General features: G+C 45.1%; 2 protein-coding genes across 2 annotated transcripts in view; one reads left to right on the forward strand and one right to left on the reverse strand.

The window, feature by feature from the left end:
• The window catches only part of LOC307082599 (thyroid hormone receptor alpha), a 92,995-nt gene extending 84,203 nt beyond the window's left edge, over positions 1-8,792 (forward strand). Inside the window, exons 9-10 of the mRNA XM_079746217.1 lie at positions 1,012-1,270; positions 3,666-8,792. Coding sequence (XP_079602343.1) covers positions 1,012-1,270; positions 3,666-3,916 — 510 coding nt within the window. The 3' untranslated portion in view covers positions 3,917-8,792. The remainder of the gene's footprint in view (positions 1-1,011; positions 1,271-3,665) is intronic.
• A 6,042-nt stretch (positions 8,793-14,834) lies between these two features.
• Positions 14,835-18,638, reverse strand: LOC307083049 (cytosolic sulfotransferase 3-like). The gene is made up of 8 exons (XM_079746839.1): positions 18,282-18,638; positions 17,765-17,903; positions 17,489-17,617; positions 17,111-17,211; positions 16,622-16,748; positions 16,406-16,503; positions 15,899-16,073; positions 14,835-15,810 (listed from the first exon to the last, which is right to left on the reverse strand). Exons 1-8 carry the CDS (start codon positions 18,294-18,296, stop codon positions 15,698-15,700), a joined length of 897 nt encoding a protein of 298 aa, XP_079602965.1. The 5' UTR covers positions 18,297-18,638; the 3' UTR covers positions 14,835-15,697.
• Between the last annotated feature and the right edge of the window lie 1,755 nt (positions 18,639-20,393).

Here is a 20,393-nt window from a genome sequence, read left to right on the forward strand (position 1 = left end):
GACGCACATGTGTTTGACATAGACATTTATTTTTGGATCATTATGGATTTATGTTGAGATTTGGACGAGAATCAATCCATAAAACTGCAGTGTTATCTATCCACTATATTTTACTTTACACTTTTCATTTAAAATCTCCCTCGCCCTAATGAAACCATACTTCCTCATGGTGACCTGATGCTAAGCCTTGTGCTAAACTCCTCAGGGCTACCACATTTTAAGCATTATGCTAACCTCTTCATGCTAAGCGTTGTGCTAACCTCCTCATGCTAAGCGTTGTGCTAACGTCCTAATGCTAAGCGTTGTGCTAACCTCCTCATGCTAAGTGTTGTGCTAACCTCCTCATGCTACCTCATGCTAAGCGTTGTGCTAACATCGACATGCTAGCTGAAGCTAATAGTGTGCTCCCCTCCCCAGCTGCCCTGTGAGGACCAGATCATCCTGCTGAAGGCTTAATGAAGCCATGCTAACCTCCTCATGCTACCTGATGCTAACAGTGTACTCCCCTCCTCATGCTACCTTAAGCTAACAGTGTGCTAACCTCCTCATGCTAGCTGAAGCTAAGCGTTGTGATCCCCTCCCCAGATGCCCTGTGAGGACCAGATCATCCTGCTGAAAAGCTAAGCATGATGCTAAGCGGTGTGCTAACGTGCTAAAGTAATGCTTAGCATTGTGCTTACCTCCTCATGCTAGCTGATGCTAACAGTGTGCTCCCCTCCCCAGCTGCCCTGTGAGGAGCAGATCATCCCGCTGAAGGGCTATGCGTTGTGCTAACGTGCTAACGTAATGCTTTGTTCTAACCACCTGATGCTAAGCGTTGTGCTAACCCATGCTACCTGATGCTAAGCATTGTGCTAACCTCCTGATTCCACCTGATGCTAAGCATTGTGCTAACCTCCTAATTTTAGCTGAAGCTAAGCGTTGTGCTAACCTCCTGATGCTAGCTGAAGCTAAGCGTTGTGCTAACCTCCTCATGCTAGCTGAAGCTAAGCGTTGTGCTCCCCTCCCCAGCTGCCCTGCGAGGACCAGATCATCCTGCTGAAGGGCTGCTGCATGGAGATCATGTCGCTGCGCGCCGCCGTGCGCTACGACCCCGAGAGCGAGACGCTGACGCTCAGCGGCGAGATGGCGGTGAAGCGCGAGCAGCTCAAGAACGGCGGCCTGGGCGTGGTGTCGGACGCCATCTTCGACCTGGGCAAGAGCCTGGCGCAGTTCAACCTGGACGACACGGAGGTGGCGCTGATGCAGGCCGTGCTGCTCATGAGCTCCGGTGAGGGGGAACGCGCACGTGAACGCAGGCGCCTGGAAGCACGCACACACACACGCACACACACACACACACACACACACACACACACACACAGGGAGAGACACGTCTGTGTTTGTGCTACTATAATGCATACTGTGTGCATGTCTGTGTAGGTCATACACAGACACACCCAGACGCACGCACACACACACACACACACACACACACACACACACACACACACACACACACACACACACAGGGAGAGACACGTCTGTGTTTGTGGTGGGGATTTTCATAGTGGGACAACTCCTTTATTATTTTATTTTTCTGTTATTCCTTAACTGCGAAGCATGCATTATGTAAACATTATGTAACAACATATTAATATAACGTGGATTAGTACTATCACTTAGTCTATATAATTGTAATGAGGCTTAATAGGGACTCTATCAAAATAAGTGACGTCAAATTCGAGCCCAACCTAGTGCAACAAAGTGAACATAGTGAAGAAAATAACTAATAACTACATCCGCTACAAGCGGCTCAGGCAGCTCAAGCAGTGCTTCCATAGCCCATGAGCAATGCTCCAACAGGTAGGACGAGCGTTTGTATAGCAGTCGTCGGATGCGAGAGACGCAGGCCTACAGTCAGTCAACTTGTCAACGTATTGTTATCATGTTTTATTATTCTCTGTCCGACCAATGTTGACAACGGTGTTCCCCACACATCCCAGCCCCCCCCTCCCCACATCCTCTCCCTGTGGGAGGTGTGTGTGGGCCCCTGAGCCGACTTGGTGGAGACCGAGTCCACAGTGGGAAAAACAAGGCTGTGTGTACAGGGATGGTTTGCATGTTAAACGAGGCGTGAAATGGGCCCGTGGTTGAACACAAACAATAGGGCTTCTTTGAACATAAAGGTCTTGTCTCTTCCTGAACAAATACCGGAGTGGAACAGTATCGGTGCATCTAAAAGTTTACACCACATCCGCAAAGCCTGTTAATCCGTACTCCACCTCTGTTGATCCTAACAACAGCAGGGGATCAACCGACAGTTGGTAAAAAAAAAGTTGGCCTACTTCGTATACAATAAATAAATACCGATTTTATTTGTGACTGACTGTCTAAGAGTCAGTCAACCCAAAACAGGTTTTATGTTGTTGTTCTCAACATGGTGATTTCGTCTTATATTACCATCATCATAGTAATCTATGCGGTTTTATCACTGTTACTGAAATAAGTCCCCAATTTAGAAAAGAAAAGGGGTAAAATCCTACGTTTTTGATGGGGATGTGTGGAGCTCTGTCTGGGCAGCGGTGGACTGCGCTGTCCGAGAAAAAGTTTAGCTTTTCGGACCCTTAACGTGTAACGCCTAGTATAGATCTGATAGTGTTTGAGTTCCAGCTGAAACAGCGGGTTCACTGGCTCTTTAACTAGAATTGTGCAGTTATTAACATGAGCATATTTGATGAGGCCGGTAAACATCAGTTGGTGTTTAAGAGAACATGACCCGACTGACCGTATATGATGTCGGTGTCCCAATGTAATCTATCGCTAATCTTGAATTAGCCTCCAGTCCCTTCTTTCCTCAAACATAGCCTTTCTGTGCTAAAAGTATCTGCCTGCTAGACCCTTAAATGGAGTGTGTTTGTACACGGCAGGGGTCAAAACATAAAGCCACTTGGAGGGAAAACGAAAGGAGGCAGAGTGCAGGAATAGCTGTGACCGAAGAAAAAAGAAAAACAACTCAAAAAGTGATAAAAATACTAAAAACGGGGGTGCCCTGGTGTTTCACCGGGCAGAGTGTACCCTTAAGGCTTAAGGGCTGATTATGGGTCCACATTTACGCAAAGCGAGGGGGTTTACGGACCCCTTATGTCCTTGCGTACCCTCATTGAGGCCAACGCAAGGGCCTGACGTGCGCCTCCCAAAAATGTAACCTTGCGTTGAGGCGACGCAGCGGCAAGGGCTGTGATTGGTCCGTTCCCTTAAACCCGCCACCGAACCAAAACGACGGTTCACGACTGCATCGGAGCTTCTGCGTGGTCATTGCGTTGCGTCAACGTGGAACCACAATCAGCACTTTAGTCCTGACCACACTGACCCGCGTTCGATTCCTACCCGTGGTCCTTTGCTGCATGTTTTCCCCTCTCTCTCCCATACCTTCCTGTCTCTACAACAAAACGGATGAAGCCTTCAAAATAAATTCTTTAATTAGAAAAAATTATAATTATAATGAGCACAAACACACACACAGTTACATACACAGAACACCTCCCCCGCCTACCTCCCACTCATTCCTGTCTCTACAATAAAAATGATAAAACCTTCAAACAAAAGCATTTTTTTTAAAATGTTTTACTAAAACCAACTTCTCTCTCCTCCTCCCCTCACGCCCCCCCCCCGCCTCCCTCCAGACCGCTCGGGCCTGACCAGCGTGGAGAAGATCGAGCAATGCCAGGAGACCTACCTGCTGGCCTTCGAGCACTACATCAACAGCCGCAAGCACAGCATCCCCCACTTCTGGCCCAAGCTGCTGATGAAGGTCACGGACCTGCGCATGATCGGCGCCTGCCACGCGAGCCGCTTCCTGCACATGAAGGTGGAATGCCCCAACGAGCTCTTCCCGCCGCTCTTCCTGGAGGTGTTCGAGGACCAGGAGGTGTGACGGCGGCGGCGGGCGAACCACGATGGAGGACCCCCCTCCGCCCCATCGCCAAGCCGACCGCCCCCCCGCCCGTCCTCCCGTACCCGACACCCCCCGTCTCCCTCTCCCACCGCGAGCCGGCCTCCTCCCTCGGGGGGTCGGAGCGCCACCGCTCCGAGGAGAGGAGGCCGGACTCGGAGGAGAGGAGAGGGAGACGGGGGGGCTGTTTTTTGGTCGGGGGCTGGATTTTAAAAGAAACCATGTGTTTGTCTCTGGGGGGGTTGCACAATAAGCCGTGCCCCCCCGCCCCCACGCTCTCTCCGAGGCCCTCAGATGTAATCACCAGACACACACACTCACACTGTCCCACCAGAGACACACTGACAATCTTGCTTGTGAGATTTCTTTCTTTTGGTCGTTTTTATTTGTTGGTGATTTCTTTTGTAAATACGTGTTACAGTGTCCGCGCGTCTGTCCGCAGCGGGGAACTCTCTCCCCTCTGTTTCCATTGTGTTCACTGCTGGTCCTGGTTGACACTGTGAAAACCGTTCCATGTCGAGATGTGTGTGTGCAGGGGCGTAGGAATGAGTTTAACATTGGGGGGGACACATATCGGAAACCTGACAGATCCGGTATAATTTTTAGGTGGGACAAATGCGCCTGTCTCCGATATTGGAGGGGACACGTCCCCTCTGTCCCCCCCGGTTCCTACGCCCTTGTGTGTGTGGGTGTGTGCGTGTGCGTGTGGTGTGTGCTACACAGTATTGTATGGGGTCAGAACAGTCTCATTTATAACGAATGCACAGAGAAGGATTCACAAATGCATTTTGTGATTTATATATAAATGACTCTCTTCTCACAAATACATTTCAATGCACACACAAATGGATGTGATTTATTTTACATTTATACATACCGATATCCATTTGTGTGTGCATTGAAATGTATTTGTGAGAAGAGAGTAATTTATATATAAATCACAAAATACATTTGTGAATCCTTCTCTGTGCATTCATTATAAATGAGACTGTTCTGACCCTATAGTATTGAGGCTGAAACATGTATTTTTACGGAAGGGCAGCATTCAGAGCAACAAACACGCACACTCGCATTTGTACACACACACACATACACACACACACACACACACACAGAACCACAAGTAAACTAGAAGAACATACTCACACTGCACTGTACATAGAGTTTTATGCAGAGAAGTCATTACATAAAAGATAACCACCAACGGAGCTCTTTCAAGCAGTTTGACATCCCTCCTCCGCACACACACACCCACACACACACACACACACACACACACACACACACACACACAGTGTCACACACACAACACCTCCCACTCATTGGAACATGCCGAACTACACAGACTAATACCTCACAACTGGTTAAGGCCGTTTCCGTCTTTCAAAGTATTTTTTTAATGAGTACTTTCGGTGCTTTCGGATTGTTTTTGTTGTGCAAGCGCCTGGGGGTGACAACAAAAAAATGAAGAAGAAGAAGATAGTGGCGTTCGACGGAGGCCGTGCTACTGGGCTCCGCACGGACGTGCACCCCACAGTACCGTTTACCTGAGTATACACAGTATGTATTTATAAAGTATACCTCTCCTGTCAGACATACCTCTTTTTTTTTCTTTACCTCACAAATACACATACGTACATATTCAAACAATCCATACTCTGATACGTTTGGGCGTACTCCATCGGCGGTTCTTGTTTTTTTATGGTTTTATTTTTTTATTTTTAAGTTACCTCTACTTTTGTGTATTTTTTTTCTTTATTTTTGTTCACCGGATGCCTGTGTCGTCCTCATTGGCCACCCTGACTTGTCCGTCACACAGTGATTCCGCCCATGTACCTCTGTGGGCTTTCCCCATTGGCTGCATTGTGTTTCCATATCCCACCTCGAACCAACATATTCTACCTCACCTCTCAACTCAGTGCAGCTGTCCCCAATGTATATGATGCATGCATGCACACACACACCCACACACACACACACACACACACACACACACACACACACCACAGTACACACACAATACACACACAGTTCACTCAGAAACAACCAACCAACCTTGCAGAGCAGATAAGTGAGGTGCTTCTCAATCCAGTGTAAATACGGTCGTGTGTCAAACCGCTCAACAACTACACAGTCGCTGTACCACACACCTCTCAGTCTGTGTTTTATCGTTTCTACGACAGGGACAGAGTGTTTCATAGGCGCACACCTCTCCGTGTCTGTGTTGTATTGCTTCTACCATGAGGAACGATGTGTTTGATAACCACACCTCACTGGACCAAGAGTCACTTTGGAATCCCTTTTCAGCTCTGGTTCAGTTCTGATGATGACGGGGAACAGGACAAGAACCCCGGGGTGTTGTGCCAGCAGGGCGATGGATCCGAAGGGGGAACGATAAGGGGGGATTTTTGTGAAAAGACGGCCTTGGACCGGACACCGTTTGTGGCTCAGTGGGCAGGGCCAAAGAACCTCCAAGAGGAGGAGGAAGGACTGACTCTGGGAAGCAGCGAAGAGACACAGAGATGGAGCACGGTGACAAAGACAAAGAACTCACTCAAAGTGTTGAACTGTTGATGGATTCTATTGGAGATCCCTTTTTATTATTTTTGTTTGGCTGTGGAAGGCCGCAGCTCCGGGAGGTGCTCTGATCTCCGATCTCTCTCGGTCAGACCCGACCCGGTCTGGGTCCCCTCTGGGGCCGGTCTGGGGCCACTCGCCGGGTGTTTGTTCTGTTGCACTAAAAGGAAACCACAATGTCTGTATCCTTGTTGCACCCTCCCACCCCCCCCCTTGCCCCTTTACCCCCCCCCCAACACTACTGTTAACACTCTACTTCCCAGGCTCAATCCGAGTCCAGGACTCCAAACCTCTCCGTCTGTCCTTTGCTTTGCTAAAAGATGCACACACACGCACACACATGTGCACAGGCACACACATAGATACACACACACACACACACATTCATAGAGACACACACACACACACACACACACACACCTTTTTTGCGTCTCTAATCTCTGGAGACCCACCGGGACGGCGGCGACCCCACCACCACAGTGTGTCATGCAGGGTATGAGGATCGATTCCGTCAAACACTATGCAGGGAAACATACACACACATGCACACATTCACCCACACACACTGTGTATTTAGCTACTGCAGGTCTGTACCCCAGCCAACCCCCACCCCACCCCCCCTGCCTTTTCTCCTGGCCGGCTATTAACCTCGACCTACCTACCTTGTTTTGTTGTTCCTCTCTCTCTCTCACGATCACTGTGACTACAAGCTGTGCTGTAATGACCAGGGTGGGCTCCAACACAGAGACACAATTTGCTCAGTATGGTTTCATTGTGTGCCTCACAAAGGGTTTGCGTGCCCGGGTATACAACATACACACTGCGCCGCCCAGCTTCGATCTGATTGGCTGTTCCGTTTTTTTTTTGAGAATATGGTCGTGGAGCTCTTGGGGTTAGGGTCAGCCTCGAAGCTCACGCATCAAAGCTATTCGTAAATCAATCCATAATCCGTCTCATTTGGTTTGACTCCTGCAAGGTACTTTTTATGTTTGTTAAAAGTATAAAAAACGTCGCCGAAAATCAACGACACGGTTAAGCCAAATCGACATTGAGGATTCTAGTTAACCTTTCTTACACCAACCGAGTTTTATACGAAAAAACATTTTCTATTACCTCCTCTTTCGGTTGTCTTTTTTTATTGTCCTTTTTTCCAGTACATTTCGGGTTCCCTTCCAGAAGAGGAGATCAGATCGGGGCGGGCAGCGCAGCTCCTCCGGGTGTCTCTCTCTCACAGACAAACACAGCCACTTATTGACTCCTTCTCCTTCTTATTCTACTTCTACTGAGACTAGTATAACCGCACCAGCACCACCGAGCACACTGCCTTCAAAGCCATGATCAGACGCACCAGCAAAAACGAGGGACAGACGAATCTCAGTGGCCATCCGCACGCAGAAGCCATTAAATCAAGTCGTCGCGGGCTGGTGGTTGGTGGTAGACAACACAACGGAGAAAAAAATAACAATAATCGTGGGATCACACAACCCAAAATCAGTTTGTAATGCTCCTTATTGTTTTTGCTACAGGGGAGAATTAAAACAGGAGCAGTGTGACACATCACACATGTATTGCGCTCGCAGCCCATTCACAACTATCATGGACACCCCCCCCCCCACTCCTTCATATGTGGTTCCAGATCCGACACCACATGTGATCTCTGGCCAATGCCTCTGCAATGTAAACAGTCCAGGCGATAGATCGGATCTTTTGCACACGTAAATGTCAGATATTAATGTGCAGATCTGTAATGTGAACGCTTCGTGTTCAGAGGCCGGCCTCGCAAGATCCGGCCTCTACCTCTTTTGCCAAAACAACAACTACACACACACACACAGGCACACACACACTCTCTCCATACACACACACACACGCACACACACAGCAGGCAGAACCACACACAGCTTCTTATGCAAACTTGCGTTTGCCAAAACAAACCAAACCCGAGTCACTGACGCCACTTTCCCAGGGAATGCACTTGTCTTTCTTCGTTTCCACGACTCTCTTGTACTGCTGTCCATCCTCCTCATCCTCCCCCCCCCCCCACATCCCCACCCACCCCCTAGGTGTTTGTGATTCGTCTTGTGGTTTAGTAGCCAGAACCCCCCCCTCCCACATCCCACCTCTTCCTGACCCCGCCCCCCCCATCTCCATGAACGCCGTACCCCCATATTGATCCAGGCCCCCAGACACACCAGTCACTCGACAGTCACTCTGCCCCAGGCCCATCCTAGCACTTAGGCGTGGTGGAGAAATCAAGAGGAGACAGATCCCAGAGGGGTCTGTCCACATGAGGAATGTAAAAAAAATATATATAAATATGTTTGCATACATATATATATATATATATATATATATATATATATATATATATATATATATATATATATATATATATAATAAATTGTATAATTAAAGAAACATCGTGAAGTCCAAGATCCATAACGTGGTCGGGTTTTGTTTTGTTAATTATTTTTGGGGTTGTTTGTTTTTTACATGTCGATGTTTTGAATTTAGTTTTTTGTTACCCTTTTATCAAAAGCGCGGATGATGTTTTTTCAAATGGACGTTGGGACTTTACAGCCATACGGAGAAAACTAAACAGAAAAAAAGTGGGGTTGTGTCGTTGAAAGGTGGAAACAGAAGTCAAGCTTTTTTATTTTTATTATCGTCATTTTCTAAAAATGTAGCCTCACTTTATTGGAGAAAAAAACCCAATGTCTTTGTAAATGACAAAACGGCTGTGTATGCACTTTCAGGTCACCCTCGGTGCATCGTTGGCTACCCCCCCCCCCCCCCCCCCCCGACGCCCTCGTTGGCTCGCATCGCAACTATTCAAACGTTCATCATCTCTTTGGTGTTCACTGTTGATTATATTTAGTGATATGCAAATGACACTCTGTTACTGAAATGACGATGGGGGGGATATAGTGAATGGCTGAAATGACGACGCAAAGGCAATGCATAGGAATACGTCACTGCAATTCGACCATGTCAAGTCAAATGCGACCAAACCCAGAGTTGTCTGAATAAAATCAATGTCAATCCTGCTTTTTTTTCACGGATCCTCCAATTGTGTTGAAAACTGCGTATGTGTTTGTGTTGGCCCGCCTGTGCAGATTACAATAGGCTATCGTTGTTCGACTTTAAGCTCACCAAAGACAGCGCCATCTCTGAAAAAGGAACGGTTTTGTGTTTGATTGGCTAGAACTGGCTGGCTGCAAAGCCCGCTGGATAAAGTGTAGTGTTGGGTTACTCTTTAAGAAACAAACACTTCTGTGTATGGAGTTATTGTCGCTTTCGGCTATTTATTGTTCGCCCTACTTTGTTTAAGTTGCAATGTTTGTATTGAGTCTCCGTTACATCCGGATCTACATAAATAGTCAAGGAAATGCATGAGAGCCATGAGACTCAATCAAAACAAAACAAAGTGGGCCAAGCAAGGATAGATTACTGCAGCTTTAAGCACATTTGAAAAAAATATTCTAACAAAGATACAAGAAAATCTGTAATGGAATAAACCTTATTATTCTGCTCCTAATTGACACTACTAATTATGATTTGCATGTGCTAACCAGGCTCGGTGAGGGAAATAACTGAAGCTTTGAAGCTGAAACCTGAGTTAAAGGGTTCAGTTCAGGCTAGTCTTCCAGTGGAAGGAGAAACAGGTGGTTCCAGGTCTGGGGTTTTTGTGGCCGGGGCGACTGGATTCCTTTCTGCGGGAGATAAGACATACGTGAGGGAGTTTACTGGCAGAGCGCTAGCGTGCTGCTGACTGGAAGTGGGGTGAGCTGCTGCTTCTTGTGAGGAGGGGCGTGATGGTTAAGGATAAGTGTGGGACGACCGATGGGTTTAGTTTTTGGTTTTCCGGGACACTTGGATTCAACTCTGGGAATAGTAGAGCATGAGTCTCCACTCATACTCTGAGTGAATTTTTGTTATGAAAATGAATTTTGATAACAAACTAATTTTCATATAAAACACACTATCTTTGTTATTAATCCTTCTCCTTCTGCCTATAATGTCATTAATGTGTTAACATTCAGGGCATTTAGCAGACACGTCTATGCAAAGTGACTTTACAACGGTTCATGCACACATTCACACACTGAAGGCGGAGTCAACCACGCAGGGCGACAGCCAGCTGGTCGGGAGCAGTTAGGGTGAGGTGTCTCGCTCAGGGACACCTCACCGCTAGGATGAGCCGGGGATCGAACTAGCAAACAACGGGTTAAAAGTTAACCTGGGGCCTCTTTGAGTTCTCTTTTTCGCATAGGAAATTTCCTTTCCTAACGAGATGACCCGGCCGGAAGTACTAGGAGGAAAGGTGGTTCGAATTCTAAAAATGCTAATGAAAGGAGCCTCGATGCATCCTTTAACCCTCATTTTGCATATGTTACTCCTGACCAACCTTTACGAAAGGAAAGGAGATAATGGTATCACATAAACCTTTACAGCGGCAAGATTTAAAGCAACATGGCACAGAGATGGGCTGTGTCTCAATTCAGGGGACGCATCCTTCGAAGGGTGCATTCGAAGGGCGATTGCGTCACTGCGACGCGTCAAGGCTGTCCCATTTCGAAGGCTCCTTCAAATGCGGCCGACAAATGCAGCCTTCTTTTCCCGGATTTGAAGGATACACTGGATGGATCCTTCACGGCCCAATGGATCCCAAGATTCATTGCGCGTTGGATTTATTCAGAAATGGCATCAGGGAGAGCGGAAGCGGCAGTTGCAGCAAATTACATAGTCAATGAAAGAACTATGTAAAAACATTTTTTTATATTCAAATAAAGTTGGGACTATTTTAAATGTGTCACTTTATTGTCAAAGTTAAATTTCTTTAACACGAGCCATATAACGTTAAACTAATTAACTTTATATTTTATATAATTATTATATAAGCGAATCAGAATCAGAAAACTTTATTGATCCCGGGGGCAAATTGTTTTGTTCCAGGTGCTCCGTACAAATAGAAATTACAAGCATAGAAGATACGATTATAAAAAATAGAAAATTATAAATAAAATACAATAAAATGAAAGTCAGAATAAAGTAAGAAGTGGACATCGAAGTGAAAGTGGACATCTCTTAGTGGGTTATATAAAACGGCTCCATATTTCTCCTCCGCCGTCCGGTTTCTATAATATGTCCATGGTTTGAACCGCAGCTGTCAGGGTTGCTAGGTGACAGGAGCGGTTGTTACGCAACCTTGAAATACTCTGTATGTTAGACCGTCTCATTTAAAAGCTTTCGTTCGGCCTTCGGTCCGGTCTCCACGGTCTACGAAGGCCACACCTTCATAGGCCGCGTCCTTCGAAGGATGCGTCCCCTGAATTGAGACACAGCCAAAGTTTACCGACTCTACGCGAAGACGCTTGAGAGACGCGGTTAAGCAAAACAACAGAAGAGAAGAAAATACAATTGATAATTGTCTATATAAAAATACTGATTATTAGGAATGGAAATCATTTTAGGCCCCTATTTCATCACCAGGATGCTGACTTGCCATTTCCCGATCGATGGAAGTATAATCACCCACCTGTGCAGTAGACCCCCCTGCCTGCCTACCAAATGGACCGTGCCAACTGGAGGGCTGATCTTGTCCAACATATGGGGGTCCATGTGTGATGTCACTACGGGGTTCATTATGAAATGGCTAATCAACTCATCACACCTGGAGGTAAAGTAGGGTCGCTTAAAAAGTCGGAGGTCATTCTGCAAAGTAGTGGAGATCCCAGAAAATCCACCCAAACATCTCACCGATCACAAAGAACCCAGGAGATAGACCTGAGGAAGGATTTAGCAGAACACACTTGGTTTTGCAAAATCCAATGAAGATAAAAGTCGTTTGCCTATTATTAAGGCCTTTACTTATACAAAGGGAGCGGGCCATCTAACGGGTTGGTTGCAATCTGCAAACTTACCGCTAGATGTCACTACTTTAACCTATAGATTATACTAGATTGCATGCTATTTCATAACATTTGAGTTTTTGATGAAAAGCATGCTGTCTTCTTGTTTTTCTGCGGGGTTAGCCACAAATAAACGGTTGCTAAGCAAACTACGGAATATTTTATGTGGGCGCCATTGTTCAGCAAGCCTGGATGTAGTTGTTTTTTGCATTTAAATTGTTTTAGTTGTTGGGTAGGAGATGATGTAACAAGCAGGTTTGCTCTCCACCAATCAAAATCCTCTCCAAGCCCCCCCACCCACCCCACCCATCCAGTTCAGTTCATGAAAACAGATGTTTAATGCAGATCTCAATGACACACACACACACACACACACACACACACACACACACACACACACACACACACACACACACACACACACACACACACACACACACAGACAGACAGACAGACAGACAGACAGACAGACTGGAAACATGCTGCAGATGTCAAGAGTGCATGAGCATATTCGAGGAACTTGCGTGCGTGTGCTACGTGGACGGGGTGACAGTCAAAACCGATTGACAGACAGAGAGCCGCATTCGAGACGTTACTGCTCAACTAAAGGGGAAAGGGGGCTTCCAGCGGAGGGCTTTAAATAGCCCAGCGCCGCCACTGGACGCTAACTCCGTGTGACAGCGGGTTCATTCACGCCTTGTGTCAGACTTTCTGTTAAAGCAGTATAGAAGATTCATGGCCTTACTGATGAGGACCGTGTGATCACCGAGTTATTATAGGAGTTACTATTATTATAGGAAATCTGGCCCAAAACACGTATCTTCATCTCTGACAACAAAAACAACAAAAAAAACAACGGACATAGGCAGTACCATATGTGTCCTGAATGCCCTGCAACACGGATGCCTATTCACCGTTCGAGGTCGATCCACTAGGATGACACGGCCCGCCACTTAATCCGCTCGGTAATTACACGTGACATACAATCCTCGCTCGCTACTCATTCTTTATTACCTGCACGCACACTGGATCATCCACTCCACATGACTCACACACACACACACACACACACACACACACACACACACACACACACACACACACACACACACACACACACACACACGTATTAAACCGCCAGGGGATGCATGCATGCATTCATTCCCCCTCCTCCCCCGCCTCGGTCAAAGACGATTGTTATGCAAGCGTCATGTGTCCTCAGCTAAACCGCTCCAGTCAGGCGGGGACAGGGAGGCTGTGGGGCCCGGGTGAAGGGGTCCACTGCGGGCTGGCGAGAGGACATGAGGAGGGGGACGAACAGGTTTAAGGTTTACAGAATGGGAGATGGGCGGGGCGAGGGGGCGTGTCATAGAAGAGAGTAGAGGATATAACGGGTGGAAAAGAAGCCGAGCAGAATGAGTTTGCCCTTGTGTACAGTGTGTGTGTGTGTGTGTGTGTGTGTGTGTGTGTGTGTGTGTGTGTGTGTGTGTGTGTGTGTCTGTGTGCGTGTGTGTCTGTGTGTGTGTCCAGCACAAGCCTTACCGTTTGCCTCCATAATAGCTCTAATTTACTTTGTTTTTGAAATATAGTACCCAAAAACACAGATGTTGTGCATTACATTTTTTATCAATGAATAGACTGAATAAAAAAGTTACATTGCAAAGACATTGAAGAACACCTGTCATAATGGATCAATGCTCTAGGAAGGGATAGTTATAGGATAGCACGGTTGTGGTTGACGTTGCCCAACCACTCTACAACACACATCCACAAATTCCATAAATTAATCTGCAATAAGTGACAACCATGAAATAGCCATCAAAGGTTTGACCAATCTATAGGTTATGATGAATTATATCATTTTTTGAACTGCATAATTTAAGCTTTGCTGCAGTTTCATAGTTCTGACTTGTATTGATCGACACTTTAGATGAGTAAGCCTAGGAACAGTATAGTAAATAGCAGTATCAAAATAAATGAGGACTTATGATTACTTGTCAGCGTCCATAGTCCACTAGCTAAAACTGGCATGGCTGCGCCATCTGCAGGACAAACATTGTACTTACAGTTGAACTGAAAATAGGACTAGGTATTGCTTTAAACGTGTACAACTCAAAAGTGCCATCACAGCCCAGTTGGCACAAATTAATCAACATGTCACATTTTGCAGTGTTGGTTCAATCCATTTTATTTAGCATTCATGGCCAACATGTTTGTTCTTATAATGTATACTCTAAGTATATAGGTCGCTTGACAATGCGATCTACTACCCCAGACGCTGCCCAAGTCTTGACAGCAGGGCAGAGCCAATAGCAACAGGGGGTGCATGCAATTAAACATCCCTTAACTCTGCACATTGCAGTAATCTGGCTGAATTTGTGTTTGATTCATCCAAGCACTGCCTCATTTGATCTTCTGGCTGGTGTTTTGCGATGCTATTGTAGTCGCAGACGACCTGTGCAATCTTTTAAAATACTGTTTCTTTTCGCTTCACGTGAATGAGTGGGCCGTAAACAATCAGGAGTCGAGGGTCGTTAATAACAAAGTGCTTCATCGGTATTTGTTTTCCTGGCAACACGTTGTGAATATGGGCCAAGAATTCAGTAACACTTTCTGGATGCAGGATGAGTAAGTGTTGAAACTGATATCCACTTTCTTTAGACCAAAGGGAGAAGGCCAACATTTTATCTCCAGGGAGGTTGGAAGCTATAAAAGGTATAAATTATGATAATCCAATATAAACACGAGTAGAATGCACATGATACAGCCATGTGAAATTTAGTAAGGAGCTAAGAGTAACAAATAAGTTGTATTCATCAAAAATAGTGTTTGAAGTGTACAAGAAATTAACACATTTATCATAATCTATGGCCTGAGTGTCCGTCAGGGCCAGTGAAGGTATGCAGATAGGAAGGGAACCTTCAGAAATGTGTTGATTCTGGTCTACTTTTAATGTAACATTTTAAGTTATTTATTAATTGTACATAAACAAGGCTTGCTGCTTGTTATCTTTCACCAATATTTGATGTAATTGATTCTAAGCATACGAAGAAATTAAAACTTGACAGTAAATTGTATTTCTTATATGATCGTTTATTGCCGCGTGGGGCTGTTTATCATATGTGTTTGAAAAGATCACCAAGTCTGAATAAAAGCCGTTATAAAAAGTGATCTATCTATCTAGGACAGCTGGGCACTCTCGGTCGTTGTAGCTCCAACATGTCTTCTCCTCTCCATCAGGTGAATCCTGACGCAGGAGAAGCCTTGCCAGCCTTCAAACTTCAGTGCGGAACTGTAGCGTGGTATTCTTCATCTTCTTCTTGTAGTCTTCGTCAAACTGTTCGTTCTGGGTCATAGTGAAGTGGTTTTTCCAGTCACCAACCTTCCCTGTTAAATAAGAGGATGAGTCAAGAGTAAGGACAAAATGAACGTTTATCTTTAAATATATATATTATAATATATATAATATTATTACCTTTTCTCATGAAGGGAGAGACCTTGAAGTCCATCACCGGCACTGTTGAGTAGTTGGCCATGTCATCTTTCTTCATAGTATCAAACTGCACCAGCTCTCTGATCTGTTGCTTCTCTTCGGCTGTCGAACCCAAACCCAGAAAGGAGCACAACTTCTCTATCTCTCGTCCAGTGTCCTGTTGAACCGCACACACACACACACACACACACACACACACACACACACACACACACACACACACACACACACACACACACACACACACACACTTCGATCAAATTGGAAATCAATCAGCAAGGATCAATAGATGCTGACATTTGCCCTATTGGTCAAGCCAGGGAGACCCAACCAAGGGTCAGTTAAATAAATACAATAACATACATTTTTCATATGGGTGCACACACACACACACACACACACACACACACACACACACACACACGTGAATGCTTTACCTTCTATGTACTACTGATTTAGAAGTGCTGCTCTCACACAAACACTGCTTACCTCGACCATATCTTCGAAGAACATGTAGTGGATTTCAGGATGAGACTGCTTCCTCTCCCACCAGCCGGTCACATGGTCGTACCACGATCCAAACACCACTAAAAAACCGACAGGAATCCATCAAACAACTTCTAGTGAAGGTGAAGCAGAGGACAATGTAGCCCATTTATATTCGGTTGTGTGTGTAGACTTCGCTTTGATATGTTTTCCACTGACTCTTTCCATCCATGAATCTCTTGAGGTAGCTGTTCCAGTCTCCTGGCTCTGGGTGGGCAAAGTTCATGCGGTCGAAGTGGAAATAAGACACGGCGTTGTCTTTAGCGTTACGGGCCACATACACCACCTGTAGAGAGAAGTCCCATTAGGGTTTCTGCATTTAGTTTGCCATCATGAAACAATATGTGTTGGATCTTTATTGGCAAAGGTATCTTTTGTAAATAAATACACAGATGAATCAATGCACACATAAAAAAAAAGCTACTATTACAGTAAGAATGTTTCTTTAATCACAATAAAGCTGAAGTTTTTACTTGATTGACTCAATATATTGCTAAGATATAGTCAATTTAATGAGGTACAATTTAGTTAACAGTTACTTAATACCTTTGTCAAATGGTGTAGCACCATGAACTCAGTGCTTCAGATTTCAGTATAAAGTATATTGTGCCATGTGCGCCCTTTGAGATTACAAATTAAACACTGTACCCTGCACTTCTGTTCCCAAAAGGACTTTGGAACCAACTGGACAGGCAGGTGTGTTTTGATGAGACGAGGAGTAGTGGCCAGATTGTCTGCAAAATCGGTTCCTACGTGGAGAGATGAAAACTCAACTGCTCTTTAACTATTTACAGTAATCATGGTTGATGCTACTGTAAATTACATTACACTATTGCAAGACATTGAACAACAAAAGGAATAATCTGCGTCTGAATATTTTAAGATTTTTTATCAGAGCCACACACGCACGTTTTTAGAAGTTTCCCCTTAATTAATGTGAGTTATCAAAACATAAATACAGAAAAGGTATAAATACAATCTAGTTTTTAGTAAAATTACTAATCCTCAAAATAATCACAATCTCACCGGTCATAAAGTTTGGTATTTGCATCTCCAGGAAAGGTACTCTCTCATAAATAGGAGCGGATGTCATTCGATCGGGCAGTCTCAGAGAAAAATACAAAAGGTCAAGAATGTAGGAGGCCCATGTAGTTCCTGAAGAAAACACAGAGGGAGAGACGGCGTCAATGAGTTTACGGTGGCATTGTAATGAATAAAGGGGACAAGAATTAGGTCAAGGAACTGAACCATGGAGGCCTAATGACCCAACTCATTACGTCCTCGGATTTATTTTACACAAACCTGCTTTTGGGTATGTTGCGATGAGGATATCATCTGGTCTGGCCTTAAAGTTTTGAATCTTCTCCCAGTTGTCCGTGAAGTAATGGACCATTGCGACTCCATGGAAATCCGATAGAATCGGCCGAGGAGGCTTCGAGGTCTGAGGTAAAGATGACCAAGTAAATAAATGGATAAATAAATATTAAGGACGCCAGAGTGATATTTTTTTCTCATTTGAAAAGCCAAAAAATATTTGACGTAGTCTATTTGTTGTTTGCCTCCCGTTATTGACAGAGTTGAACATGCTGGTTTGACAGGTCAGTGACAGTGGTAGCCTACTTGGACGCTGACATGAAGTCCAACTCTAAACTAACTCCACTAAACTAAACTAAAACTACTCCGATCTAGAAGATCCACGTTAACTATTAGAGAACATGCAACTTTTGTGAAAGCAACTTTTTTTGGGAGAGCACAGAACATTTCAGTATCCTATCATTCATTAATTCATTTATCAAACAACAAAACCATCTCAAGTTACCGTTTCTGCGGACATATTCTGCCTAGTGCTGCGGCTCCGGAGTCTGTTGCGGAGCGTCCTCTCCTGAGTTTGTTGTGCAGCGTTCTCTTACGAGTCTGTTTTGCAGCGTTTTTCCCCCAGGTTCCTTGTTTCCTCGACTCCCCGTCCTAAGGGGTTCGCTGCTGAAATCCCTTTCCTGCCTCTCCTCTCCTCGGGTTACGCAACCACCAGACCAGTATGTAGCTTCACCACGCCATCAATGTTTACCTCTTTATTAGAGCAACAACTTCATGCACATAATTTCACGACTTTAGCGTCTCCCGTCTCGTTCTATGATTAGGAGTTTAATATTACTCTGATGTTAATGTCTACAGCATAGACCCGGGGATCAGTCTACTGTCAAGAAGTTCCAAACCGCGGATGTTTTGAGCAGGGAAGGAACGCGCGTAGTGATTTGTTAAGTTTAGTTTTTGAGAGCCGCACACTAATCAAATCAATACGCGCGGTGTGTTTTTGTTGGAGTTATGTGGGGTTGAAGCCGGATCCTTTTTTCACAGTTATTGAAGTTATCTTAAAATCTCAGAATTATGACAAGAACAACTGTTTTCGTACGGGTGTCTTTGCACTTATCTTATAATTGATAAATCATTTGGGCCACTTATTTTAGTCTCTGACATCTGTTTTGTGATAATATAGCCTTTTTTGGGTGAAGTTCTCAGTTCTGGGCTCTACAATTCATATTCTTTAGCCTACTTGTTTTCAATGCCTATGTTTAAATTCCCCTTTCTTTGTATTTGTCTTCGCCTTTCTACAGTAAATGACCACACGCCCTGTTCTCAGGGGAGGAGACTGAGAGGAGTTGTGCGGCCTTTGAAGATCCTTACTCAGTTACTTTCAGCACTGAGAATTATGACAAGAACAACTGAGAGACACAATAACCTTATCTAACCGCGTTGGGGTTTTATTCACCTTGACCACACTACCGCCTTTTTCGAAGTCAATACTTTTTCAAATGCACACGTTTTACGGTTATGATTTGGGCTTTTCCCATATTGAACAACTTCATAGCGGCCTATAATGGGTGGATTAAGGTGGGTCCACCAACATGCAAGCTTGTCCACGGAGATAACACCGTATGCTGATGACCGGTAACATTTTCAGCCCATTTTCATAAAAAAAAGGGGTGAATAACGCTCAGCTGGATTATATAAATCCACAGAGATATGCAGTCTTCAGTGAATTTAATCTAGCCTTGATCGATCTGGATGTAATTTCTAAATACAGCTCAAAGCCCAGGATTCAGGACTTTGTCAAATGAGCATGTATTCAGTCAGGATCTTTGTTTTTGCCATCTTTATCGACTTGCATGGGTCAGGAGGTTTTGGTGTTATCTTCATTACACCTGCTCTGAGCACCACGTCTCATTTACACTTCTCTCTATCCGTCCAATAAAATAACTAAATCAAATTGGTAAGGTTCTACACGCACCTCCCTGACTGGGGAGCAATATCACGAGTTACCACCAGATGGTGCTACTATGCCTTGCTCCTATGCCTGACCTCCATGATGGCCAGCAATTTGGCCACCATTCTCTTCTCAGCCACGTTCTGGTCACTGAGTCAACAACAGACCAGTGGACCATGTAGGCTACTGCATTGTCCAGCATGCATTGAAGGGCCCAAGCCTCCTTAGGAAACACAGTCTTCTTGTATGCTGCCTCAATGTTCCAAGACCAGTCCAGGGTATTTTAAATGCAACAGCACCGCATCCACCTACTGGACGGACACACGGGTCACGAGACTCACTTGTTCAGAGTTCACCTTGACTCTGCATAGCTTCCCCCCTTACCCGACACACCCATCTTACGCACTTATTGTATGTTGTCCGTCCTGGAATTCAATGTACACACTTATTGTATGTTGTACTTCCTTGCACTTAAAAATAGTACTTAGCATGGTGTAGCATATTATCCTAGCTATATGTGTTGTGTACGGGGAATGGGTTAACCTAGCTATTGTTAGCGCTTGGCACTTGGTTCTATGAACATCCTTACTGTACCAACAGCGATGTATTGTGGTTCCTTTTTCTTCGGACAAAAAACCTTGTGTCTGACGGCTTGTTTCCCGGCCAAAC

The sequence above is a fragment of the Pollachius pollachius genome (assembly GCF_949987615.1).
Source record: "Pollachius pollachius genome assembly, chromosome: 11".
Taxonomy (NCBI): Eukaryota; Metazoa; Chordata; class Actinopteri; order Gadiformes; family Gadidae; genus Pollachius; species Pollachius pollachius.